Source organism: Salvia miltiorrhiza, chromosome 8, assembly GCF_028751815.1.
Source record: "Salvia miltiorrhiza cultivar Shanhuang (shh) chromosome 8, IMPLAD_Smil_shh, whole genome shotgun sequence".
NCBI lineage: Eukaryota > Viridiplantae > Streptophyta > Magnoliopsida > Lamiales > Lamiaceae > Salvia > Salvia miltiorrhiza.
The window spans coordinates 38,332,200-38,343,010 of record NC_080394.1 but is presented as its reverse complement, the minus strand read 5'-3'; the positions used below and the strand labels follow the sequence as shown (position 1 = coordinate 38,343,010).

General features: G+C 38.0%; 2 protein-coding genes across 2 annotated transcripts; one reads left to right on the top strand and one right to left on the bottom strand.

Moving 5' to 3' along the window:
- Positions 1-471: 471 nt before the first annotated feature.
- Positions 472-2,510, top strand: LOC130996677 (beta-fructofuranosidase, insoluble isoenzyme 1-like). The gene is made up of 5 exons (XM_057921976.1): positions 472-1,331; positions 1,407-1,565; positions 1,632-1,876; positions 1,957-2,074; positions 2,150-2,510. Exons 1-5 carry the CDS (start codon positions 477-479, stop codon positions 2,342-2,344), a joined length of 1,572 nt encoding a protein of 523 aa, XP_057777959.1. The 5' UTR covers positions 472-476; the 3' UTR covers positions 2,345-2,510.
- A 1,503-nt stretch (positions 2,511-4,013) lies between these two features.
- Positions 4,014-10,260, bottom strand: LOC130996676 (kinesin-like protein KIN-5C). The gene is made up of 23 exons (XM_057921974.1): positions 10,051-10,260; positions 9,815-9,944; positions 9,357-9,515; positions 8,935-9,278; positions 8,710-8,848; positions 8,458-8,555; positions 8,162-8,318; positions 7,869-7,938; positions 7,692-7,768; positions 7,481-7,534; positions 7,315-7,395; positions 7,133-7,244; positions 6,967-7,053; positions 6,682-6,857; positions 6,420-6,581; positions 6,231-6,338; positions 5,952-6,110; positions 5,792-5,875; positions 5,507-5,712; positions 5,300-5,401; positions 4,962-5,071; positions 4,647-4,798; positions 4,014-4,491 (listed from the first exon to the last, which is right to left on the bottom strand). The coding sequence occupies exons 1-23, from the start codon at positions 10,107-10,109 to the stop codon at positions 4,297-4,299; spliced, it is 3,021 nt and encodes a 1,006-aa protein (XP_057777957.1). The 5' UTR covers positions 10,110-10,260; the 3' UTR covers positions 4,014-4,296.
- Between the last annotated feature and the right edge of the window lie 551 nt (positions 10,261-10,811).

The following is a 10,811-nucleotide window of genomic DNA, read 5'->3' as shown; positions in this document are numbered from 1 at the left end:
GCAATTCAAAGATGTCAATATATTGCCTAACTGGAATCCAAAAGAGGTTTAAATTCTTGTGCATGCATTAATTGGACTGAGAGGTCATCATGGTTGGTCCCCATGCAACAACTTGCCCAACCCTAATTACTTCAGTTTTGACTATAAATTGAACCAAGAAAGTAAATATCCTACAACACAACCCTCCATTAATTTCCAAAAAGCTGAAAACGCACCACTTCTTAGTTAGAATTTGTTAATCCTCATTAGGGTTTTTTAATACTACTCCATTTATTATCATCATCATTTTATTACATGAGTATGAATTAATTTGATTTGTTCCCTTTGATGTGGCGCGGCGGGTGATACAATGGTGAATCGAAATCTCAGATCCAAATGGTGAGTAATTAATTTTCCCCTCACTCTAATCCAGATAGCAGACAGACTTAATTGAAAGAGTGTGAAATTAATTATATAGTGTATATTAATTAGGACCAATGTACTTCAACGGAATATACCACCTGTTCTACCAATACAACCCAAAGGGGGCAGTGTGGGGCAACATCGTGTGGGCCCACTCGGTCTCCAAAGACCTCATAAACTGGGAAGCTTTGGAGCCGGCCATCTTCCCCTCGAAGCCCTTCGACCAGTTCGGCTGCTGGTCTGGCTCCGCCACCATCCTCCCCGGCAACAAGCCCATCATCCTCTACACCGGCATCGTCGACGCCAACAACACCCAGGTCCAGAACTTCGCCGTCCCGGCCAACCTCTCCGACCCCTACCTCCGCCACTGGCTCAAGCCCGACACCAACCCCCTCATCGTCGCCGACGTCTCCGTCAACAAGACCGCCTTCCGCGACCCCACCACCGCCTGGCTCGCCCCCGACGGCCACTGGCGGATCACCATCGGCGGCCGCAGGAAGCGCAGGGGCATGTCCTTCCTCTACAGGAGCAGGGACTTCTTCCGCTGGACCAAGGCCAAGCACCCCCTGCATTCCACCGCCGGCACCGGCAACTGGGAGTGCCCCGATTTCTTCCCGGTCTCCACCGCCGGCAAGAACGGCTTGGACACCTCCGTCCTCGGCCCCAACGTCAAGCATGTCTTCAAAGTGAGCCTCGACCTCACCAGATACGAGTATTACACCATTGGCACGTATGATCTTGAGAGGGATAGGTATGTCCCGGATAAGGGTATGATCGATGGGTGGAACGGATTGAGGTTTGATTATGGCAACTTTTACGCGTCCAAGTCGTTCTTCGATCCCAAGAAGAATCGGAGGATCTTGTGGGGCTGGGCTAATGAGTCGGATTCTACTGAGCAGGATGTGGTGAAGGGATGGGCCGGTGTTCAGGTGCCTCTCTAATATCTTTTTCTGTTTTTGGAGGGGGCCTTTTCTAATGTTTGTTGTGTTTTTACCTTTTTTCAGCTCATTCCCCGTACAGTTGTGCTTGATCCGAGCGGGAAGCAGTTGGTGCAGTGGCCGGTTGAAGAGCTGGAGTCGCTGAGGGGGAAGAGCATGGAGATGAGCAACGTGGAGCTCGAGCAGGGGGCGAAGGTCGAGGTCGAAGAGATAACGGCTGCACAGGTATAGTGTTTGAGTGTGTGTTTGTTGTGGTGGAGATGGATTGATGTGGGACAAATTTTGATATAGGCTGATGTGGAGGTGACGTTCTCTTTCGGTAGCTTGGACAAGGCTGAGGCGTTTGATGAGAGGTGGGATAGATACGACGCGGAGAAGATCTGCCGTGAGAAGAAATCGACGGTCCAAGGTGGACTGGGACCGTTTGGGCTGGCCACATTGGCTTCTCTCCACTTGGAAGAGTTCACCCCTGTGTTCTTCAGAGTCTTCAAGGATAAGGACAAGCATCTGCTTCTTATGTGCTCTGATGCATCCATGTATGTATTAATTAAACACTAAATTACTTGTTGTTTTCCCCCCCCCCTTTTGTCCTAATCGTCTCGTCTCGTGGCGGCAGGTCATCCATACAGGAAGACAAAACCGGAATGGTGGACGGGAAGGATGCGTATAAGCCCTCTTTTGGAGGATTTGTAAATGTTGATTTCAAAGACATGAAGATTTCTCTTAGGACTTTGGTATGCACTTTCTTGATGTTTTTTTTCTTTGATTTTGTTGAATACTGAGAGAGAGATGACTACTTTTTTATACAGATTGATAACTCTGTTGTGGAGAGCTTTGCCGCGGGAGGAAAGACTGTGATTACATCTAGAGTTTATCCGGTGACAGCATTGTATGAAAATGCGCATTTGTATGCGTTCAACAATGGCAGCGAGAGTGTGCAAATCGAGAGCTTGAGTGCGTGGAGCATGGACAAACCGAAGCATATGAATGAGGGACTCAAGTGATTAACATATTTACCATTTTTTGTCAACTAATCTTAACTTTCACCTTTGTATCATCTTTGACTTATCTTATTAGTACAAGATTGTATCAGAGGCTACCTACTTCATCGTATCTAATATGTGAATAAATTCTGACACTGTTGGGGTGTCCGGCTAAGTTTATTTCAAATAATTTATAGGTTCAAATTACTTAAAATATGTTTCAAGAGCTTATAAACTGTTATGGTATTTAATAATTGAACTTATAAGTTGAGACAAAAAAAATATGCTAAACAAATTTTCTTTGTAAAAAAGAGAAAATTGAAGATATGAATTTAAAATCATAATTTTAAAGAAGATATGATAGAAATAACAAATACTCCCTCTGTCCCACCGAACTTAAGTCATTTCCTTTTTTGGCAAAAATTAGGCAATTTAAAGCATTAATTTACAAAATTAATTGCACTCCTTATTACATTCTTTCTCCTACTTTATCACTTTATTATCTTCTCTCTCATACTTTATCACTTTATACTATATTTAAAACACTAATCTATAATTTTTTAATTTTCGTGCTAAAAAAAACGCCTCAAGCTCGGCGGAAAGGAGGGAGTAATAGATGAATAATATTTGTAACAGAACCGTGCACTAGCGTGCCGGGGTGCGTGCGAAGATAAGAGGGAGCGTCTTGGGCACACATCAATAAAAAAAAATGAAATTCGCCAATTAACGTCTCTTTTGATGTCTTTTTCCTTCTCTTTTTCTAAATAAAAATTTAAATGAAAGAGTCAATGGCTCATCAAACTATCATCTTCAAAAAAACATTCTCTATTTCTAAATTTCTCTTATAAATCTTCATTCATTTTACACTATAATTTTATTAATTTTTTTTTTTCATATTTTTATACCATTCTTCATCTCTTTTCCACCTTATAAAAATGTATTATAAGGAAATTGGTGAAGCAACCAACAAAATCAAGTGTTGTCATCATTTTTGCATTTTCTCAAGAATCTAATGTTTTCTCTCCGACGAGTTTTGAGGAGATCAACTCGAACAAAATACAATTTGTTCAAAATGATGAAGTGGTAGAGATTCTTGCCCTTCTGGGAGCTACACTCCGACAGTGACGGGGCTTATTTACCAACTATTGGCCGAGGCGACACTCAATATTTAAAATACATCAAAGAAATTGTCTATTTTAAACAAGTCGAGTCGTTGGCAAAAGGGAAAATGATAAATACATCAAAGTAATGGAAAATGTGGCAAAATTCATGTTGTTTTCAGCCAAGCTCCACACTAGCTAATCAACTTTCAAATAATAAGGATACGTCAAAAAATGGACCCGGGAGAATTGGCAATTCACAACAATTTGGTTGCGAAAATTTATGCAGGACGAGAATGAAATTTGTCAAAAAAATTATTGTAATTAATTTTTTTATTATTTTAATTTTTTTTAATTAATGTAAGTTTCAGATTTAATTTTAATGAAATTTTATTATTAAATTCAATATTTAATTCAATTTACAAATACATTTAAATTGAACAGAAAATAGAAATAAAAAATAGATATTTGGGTTTAAGAGCCTCAATGTGAAAGAGAGGGAACCACTTAAGAGCCTATTAAGGAGCTATAAATTCCTAAACAAACTATTTTAAAGAACTTCTCTAATTCTCCCTAATTGATGAACATACTGAAAAAAGAACATTAATTTCTATTCATTGATTTTTTTTGCTTTTTTTTATATATAAAAACAAGTCGTAATGGAGTCAGAATCTTACAATCTATAATAGATATATATCAAGAAGGGATTCATCTAAATTTGATGAAGCTACAACATTTCTGGACCTAAAACTCTGAATTAACTAAACTTCAACAATTTGACTTTTATCTTCCTCTGGTATTAGTAAGCTATGTGTGACAACTAACAAACACAAATTAGGCAACTGTAGAGCCCAACAAGCAACACATGAGTTGCTAGTTGATCTGCGAAAGCGGAGAACGAGGAGCTTGGATCTTCACTTCCTTCACTACAAATGATTCAAATGAATGGTTTTCTCGAAATTCTTCTCGAAGGGTCTCCATAGGCATTGTGCGAAGTGATTCAATCGTGCTCTTGCTGGGAATGTCTGGCTCACACCTTATAGGAGTCGACCCCGTTGGCTCGTAATCCTAACATTACAAACAAATGAAAATGGAAATGCTGTAATAATCCGATCATTAAGATCTAAAATAGTCTATTTTTTGCCATCACCATGCAGCATAAAAGAATCTAAGAGAAGATTGCCCTTTAAAATAGTTAAGCAGTGGTGTAAAATGGGGCATACCAGATATTTCTGTGTGAAAGTATTAGTAGCACATTGTTCGATAGAAGCTGCCTGCTCAGAATGGTCTCTCTTAAGATTATCTACTGTTTCTGAATGAGCTCTAGTAGTTGCAGAAATTTCAGAAACGGATGCTCTCTCTTCTTCTGACATGCCTGAGAATATAAGATCTAAAAATTATAGTACATTCAATCTTCCGCAAACATTTCATATAAATCTTTAACAGCAATTTTGCAAGTGAGTAAACTATCTTACTCCATAAAGCAGTGACCTTAACAAATCATAAACAGCGATATAAAATGGTATAGAGCAACTGACCATCAAAGCAACGAATGATATCTTTGCAACTCTCTTGGGCATCCTTTTCAACTGTAACTCTCGCAGATTCAATCTCAACATCGTGTAGTTCATTGCTCTCACTGATACTCCTGAAGAGAAGGTTCCAGAAGCAATGTCATGATGTATTAAGTTTTCACTGAAAGCATGGCCTCGAAGGCTAGTTTGCACATGTAAATTATGGAATCTTAGATTTAGAGCTGTCCAACATCATTGATAATTAACCAAATCCATAGAACTGGATGTCAACATATGCACAAAAATATAATTTATAAAAATTATATGATAATCAGATAACACAGTCTTGGCAAATGACTAACCTAACATGCAAAGCAATTGTTGTGGCATGCTGACTGCCCCTGTCAATCAATAATTGTCTGCTTCTTTGCCACATTTCCAAAGCTGCTTCACCAGTGTTTGCACTGGAACAATAGAAAAAATTTATTAAAAGAAAAGAAAGGAAGGTTAAAGTCCCCAAACAAATGGATTAGGGACAAAGAATGTTTCACTATCAAAAGGTTCCTTACCCCTTCTGCAAAAGTAACTCCATACGACAATGCTTAGCTGCAGAAAAATCAGCATTATCATTGAGGTTACTTTCTGCTTGTGTAAAGGAATCCTCCCATTTTCTTTTCAAATCCGAAGTAATGCCATCGACTGTTGAAACATATCCATCCAAAAACATCTTATTCCCTATTACACTGTCATTAAGATCACCAAGCCTTGCATCCACCTGTCAGAATCAACATTGGATACCTAAATAAAAATGAAAGTGCACATAAACCAAAAGAGGAAGAACGAAATGAGCCAACCATCTCTTTCTGTCTACGCATGCAATCAGAAACTAAGGTGGTCACATCAGCAATAAGCTTCTGAGCATCTGATCTGGACTGTTCCTGCATATACAAATCTTAATAAGCTAGAAGAAATTCAGTCACTTTCATATGACAGTTAATCATATATTCATCAAACCTCATAAGCTTTGGAAAATTCAGTAATGCACTTTGTCTGAACTTCATCAACTTTAGTTGCATGACTTCCAAGCCTTTTTGATTCTTCAGAAAGTTTTTCAATAAATTCGTGAAGAGATTCTGAGGTATTCATCATGTGCTCCTTGCTAGCATTAAATCTCTGAAAAAATGTAGATTTAATACATTAACTATAATAAAGAAATGGAGCAGAACATTCTTAGTGGCACAACAACTTCCTTTTTAAGGTACTAATAGGGATAAGTAGAGTGCATATGTATACCTGTCTAAGCTCTCTTGCTAAGTCAACCATTTCCCCTTGATGACTTGATAAAGTTTGTTGAAGATCATCAAAAACTGAATTCATTTCAACATCCTCTGCAGCTAAAAACTACATTACAGATTTAGTGAGATTAGGTCAAATAAAATTAGAATACCTGCAAAAATCAGGAATGTAAGAGAGGTTTCTTACTTCTCCTATAGAATGTGAGTTAGAAGAAGCTAGAGCTGACAGCTCATCCAAAGCAGCATTACTGCCAGCTTTGTGCAGCCTCACCACATTTTGAACAGCCTCAAAATGAGAGACACACAAAGCCCTTGAAGCACTTACTTTCTTCTTTAGTTCTAAAGCACCCTACAAACATTTTTTTTCCGTACAGCTGTGAATTATACAAGTCTTTATAAAATTCTAAAAATACAAAGAAAGATTTACCAACTGATGGTAGAAAGTTGACCTTATTGTGCGCTTCAAGAAAAGAATTACTCAGATCCTCAACGCACTGGAGGTATTTACATTGTCGAGATGTAGAACCAGCCAACAAATTGCAAAGGGTATCAAGCTGCTTGGAAAGATCAGCTTGAAAATTATCCAAAGTTGATCTGTTATCAGAATTCAGTTTGTCCTCTCTGGCTGCAAATCAATAGAAATGAACAGTAAAATCTTACCTAAAAAAGAGTAAAATCTGCCCCAACCAGACAAATATAAGTTTTGAACTCGAAAGGTAACAAAAATGATGTACCAATTTTAAGAAATAGAGAGGCGTTGTCCTTCTGTGATTTCTCCAAATCAGCCCGTAAGACACAAGCTTGATGCGCCAGAGCATTTACTAATTAAAATATTTAGAAACAAGATTAGACGCCACATGAAGAAAAATGCATATAGGAAGCAAGGCCAAAAATGATTACCAGATTTTTTTTGCTCAGATATGATAAAATCCCGCTCCTTGAGGCAATATTGGCATTGTTTTAATTCTTCCTTGGCATTTGCCAGCGACTTGCTAGTTTGGTTCAGGTCTTTCTGCAAACAACTCAAAATAAGACTCATAGATAGCTTAGAAACATTACTATATTCAATGAGTATTGCTTACTTGAGTGGCATCGAGCTTTTTGCTCAAATCAGAACATTTTTCAATCTGATGTTCATATTTACTTTGCAGTTCCTCTATTTGCTGTGCATCAGACATCAAGCAATTAAGCATTTTGGGATAATGACTATTTAATGTTTATGCCGTGGAAAAAGAACATCAAGTTGACCTTCTGATGGTTTTCTATTGTCACTCCCATTTGTTCAATCTGATCGGCCATTGCCTACAATGTAATAAGGAAACATATATGATGATTAGAGAAATGAGTTCACAAAAGAAACTGAGTATTGAGCACTACATCGGCACATAACTAAATTCACCCTTCAACCAAATTATAAGTTTTAGCCTCTCCAAGAAGGCAGGCATCTACTGTGCAGTACCTTCCTCTCACTCTCCTCCTGATAGTATCGCTCCTTAGGGATGTACACCCCATTCTTCTCCCTTGAAGCATAAACCTCTAGGGAGATAGGGGAAGAAATGTTAGTTGGCATAAAGTTTCCATAAAAAGAAGCATCCATTGATACAAAAACAGAATATCAAATCCAAAACACTTTTACCTGCTTTAAGTCGCTCTATTTCTCCATAGAGATCCTTAATAAGAGTTGATTTCATCATTTTCTGATTCACCTATAAGTTATAGAAAACAATACAACAGTAGGTATTAAACAATAGAGGCAAGCTTTATCACAGAAAACTACAAACAAAAATTAGCTAGTTGTTTTACTAGATTAGGAGTTGCTAAAAAATAGAGATAAATTACCTGATTTGCTCACAGAATAAAACATAAGAATAAGCAAAAACAAGGATGATGATGAAGTCATTAAGAAATGCAAAATATGCAACAACAGACCTCAGGTTTATTCCTTATGTGCTTAGCCCTGTGAGCATAATCCAATGTGCTAAGGGTTTCCTCAAGACAGTGCACTGCTGGTGAAACAGTAGCAATAATACATGTCTTCGTTCTCCCACCCAATGAATCACGAAGTAAGCGAGTCAGCTTACTATCCCTGTTAAAGAATTAGCAGATGAGCTCTAGCCTAATAATGGAACTGCCTTAGAGACCAAAAAAAATAGTAATAGTACTAATAAAAAATAGAAAGAGATTGGTCTCAAAAAAAATAGAAAGAGACTGGCTAGAGGCTAAACCTATAAGGAACATGTCCAAGATGCTCGACAAGAGCATTAATTACTCGTCCCAGTGTCAGCAAACTTTTATTTATTTCGCCAGCCTCTCTTGCTCTTCCCTGGAAAGGTGAAGGTTGTAATCATTGAAAATACCTCATAAGCAAATAAGCCAGGATATCATTGATAAGAAATTAAATCTCAAATAATAAAATCATATGACAAAACATGACTTTGTAAGATAAGAACTACTTTATCACAGGGTCACAAGTTTACCTCCCTTGCACCAGAACGAGATATGTTCTCTGAACCAGCCAAATCAACCAAATTCAACTTGCCACATTTTATTAGTTCTTCGCCTTCAGGTGTTGCTTCCTTTATATGTATCGTTATGGAAAAGAGAGAATGTGATCGACTGACGTCCAAAAACAAATCAAGTAAGCTTTATTTCGGACAACCGAAAAGAACTAAGCAAGAGATTTCGATGAACGTGATAATGACCTTGATTGTTTGTTAAGTAGGGTCTCTGCAGTTCGACGCTTAGCTGATCCCCTTTCAAGTAAAGAGAAAATCTCACTAGTATTTGCCACAATTTCCTCTTCTAATCCTCTGACAAGAACACCTCCCTTCCCATCCTCCATTAGTGGCAACTGCTTCTTCTGCTTGTCCTCCAAGGCAACTTTAGACAAATCATCATGGGCAAGCAAGTCAGTGATTTCTTCATTATACAGTTCCAAGAATGTGACTTTTACACTGTATTCCGCGTTTTGACCCTCTAATGTATCAAAAATTTGTTTTACTGCTCTGGGTATAACTCCCGCTCCTTGTGGCAATTCTCCACTCCCCTATAAAGTTAATGAAGCAAAATCAGTGGCCGCCTTAAAGTAAAAGAAGGTTAGTAGAAACATATGAGCATAAATTACCTTAGATCTCTTACATTCACCTTCCATTGTATATGTTTTTCCTGTGCCAGTTTGTCCATATGCAAATATCGTACAGTTAAAACCTTCCAAAACTTCATTCACTATTGGGATAACTGCTTGCTCATAAAGATCCTTTTGTTGGGCATTAGGACCAAAGACCTGAACACGAAAATATATCGGTCGATTTATTCTTGTAAAATAAGAGGGAGAGGCCGAGATCTCATAAACACATTAATAGTACAATCAGAATTCAGCAGCGGTCAATTCAGTATCTATCACTCAAAAATCACCCACTCTACCAAATGGACATCCTAAATTTGAAACTCTTCTAATTAGTCCTTTTTCAAACCCTAAACAGCAATTGGCTAGGCTTATGGATTCCCTAACCCACTTCACTGGCTTTAAATCATGGCACAAAAAGATTCAAATTAGAAGGTACAAGATAAAGAAAACGCTACCTTATCAAATGTAAAGACTCTATCAATATGCTTTCCGGCGATGTTCTGTGAAACCGACACCTCTCTCTGGTAATCATTGCAGGAGACGACCTGCGGAGCATTGTTTCGCAACTCGTCGTCGCTGAACGGCCTGCAAAATCACCACTGTTGACATCAAACTCAAAAAAAAAGAGGAAAAAATAAATATTAAGAAATGATATCGGAATTGAGAAATCGGACATAGCAGCTCCAGTTACCTGCAACGCAAGAGGACCTGCACATTTACTCCCTTCTCTTTCTCCTGACGAATCGACATGTTAGGGGAGTATGTATTTGTGAGAGAAAAAGAGGATGTCGGGACGGGAGAAGAATCAGATCTCCCCCACTAACATTGAGAGAGTGATTAAGAAATAGTAGTAGGAAAGAAGAGCGGGATCATGGAAGAATTTTAAAATTTTGAGGAGCCTCTCATGAGATCGACGGTTGAGAATTCGCCATTTCAAGATGCTCGAATTGACGGATAAGCCCTCAATGTTTGAGGAGCCTACATGCTTGATGCTTTGCTTCATCTTTTTGGGCTCACGGATTTGGACCTTCTGGTAGAGGGCCATTATTAAAACACGATTGAGAATGCTCCGACTAGGGGTGTAATCGAATCGAGCCGAATCGAATAGTGGTGTGCTCAAGTTTGATTTGTTTAGTATCGAATCCCGAACTTTACTTACCGAATACTTTGAGGCTCGCGAGCGGCTCACGAGCCTAATCGAGCCTATACAAACTTTCTAAATTTATATTTACATTCAAAATATTGATTATTTTATATTAAAAATAAATTATTTTATTCAAAATAATAAATATATTAATTATTTTCTTATAACAAATAAAATTAATTAGAGATTTAATACAATTATTATTAATTTTAATGGATAAATATAAGTTGTGTCTACTAATAATTTATATTTTTCAAACTGAATCACTTGACGAACATGTTCACGAGCTAACGAGCCGAATACTACTA

What these genes read in the sequence shown, in the direction of transcription:
- LOC130996677 (XM_057921976.1), top strand. Translation starts at nt 477, where the DNA reads ATGTACTTCAACGGAATATACCACCTGTTCTACCAATACAACCCAAAG. An exon ending in AGGGATGGGCCGGTGTTCAG is followed by an intron (nt 1,332 to 1,406) that starts GTGCCTCTCTAA and finishes ACCTTTTTTCAG; the next exon opens with CTCATTCCCCGTACAGTTGT. An exon ending in ATGTGCTCTGATGCATCCAT is followed by an intron (nt 1,877 to 1,956) that starts GTATGTATTAAT and finishes TCGTGGCGGCAG; the next exon opens with GTCATCCATACAGGAAGACA.
- LOC130996676 (XM_057921974.1), bottom strand. Translation starts at nt 10,109, where the DNA reads ATGTCGATTCGTCAGGAGAAAGAGAAGGGAGTAAATGTGCAGGTCCTC. An exon ending in AATTTTCCAAAGCTTATGAG is followed by an intron (nt 5,876 to 5,951) that starts GTTTGATGAATA and finishes TTGTATATGCAG; the next exon opens with GAACAGTCCAGATCAGATGC. An exon ending in CTTTCACACAGAAATATCTG is followed by an intron (nt 4,492 to 4,646) that starts GTATGCCCCATT and finishes TTGTAATGTTAG; the next exon opens with GATTACGAGCCAACGGGGTC.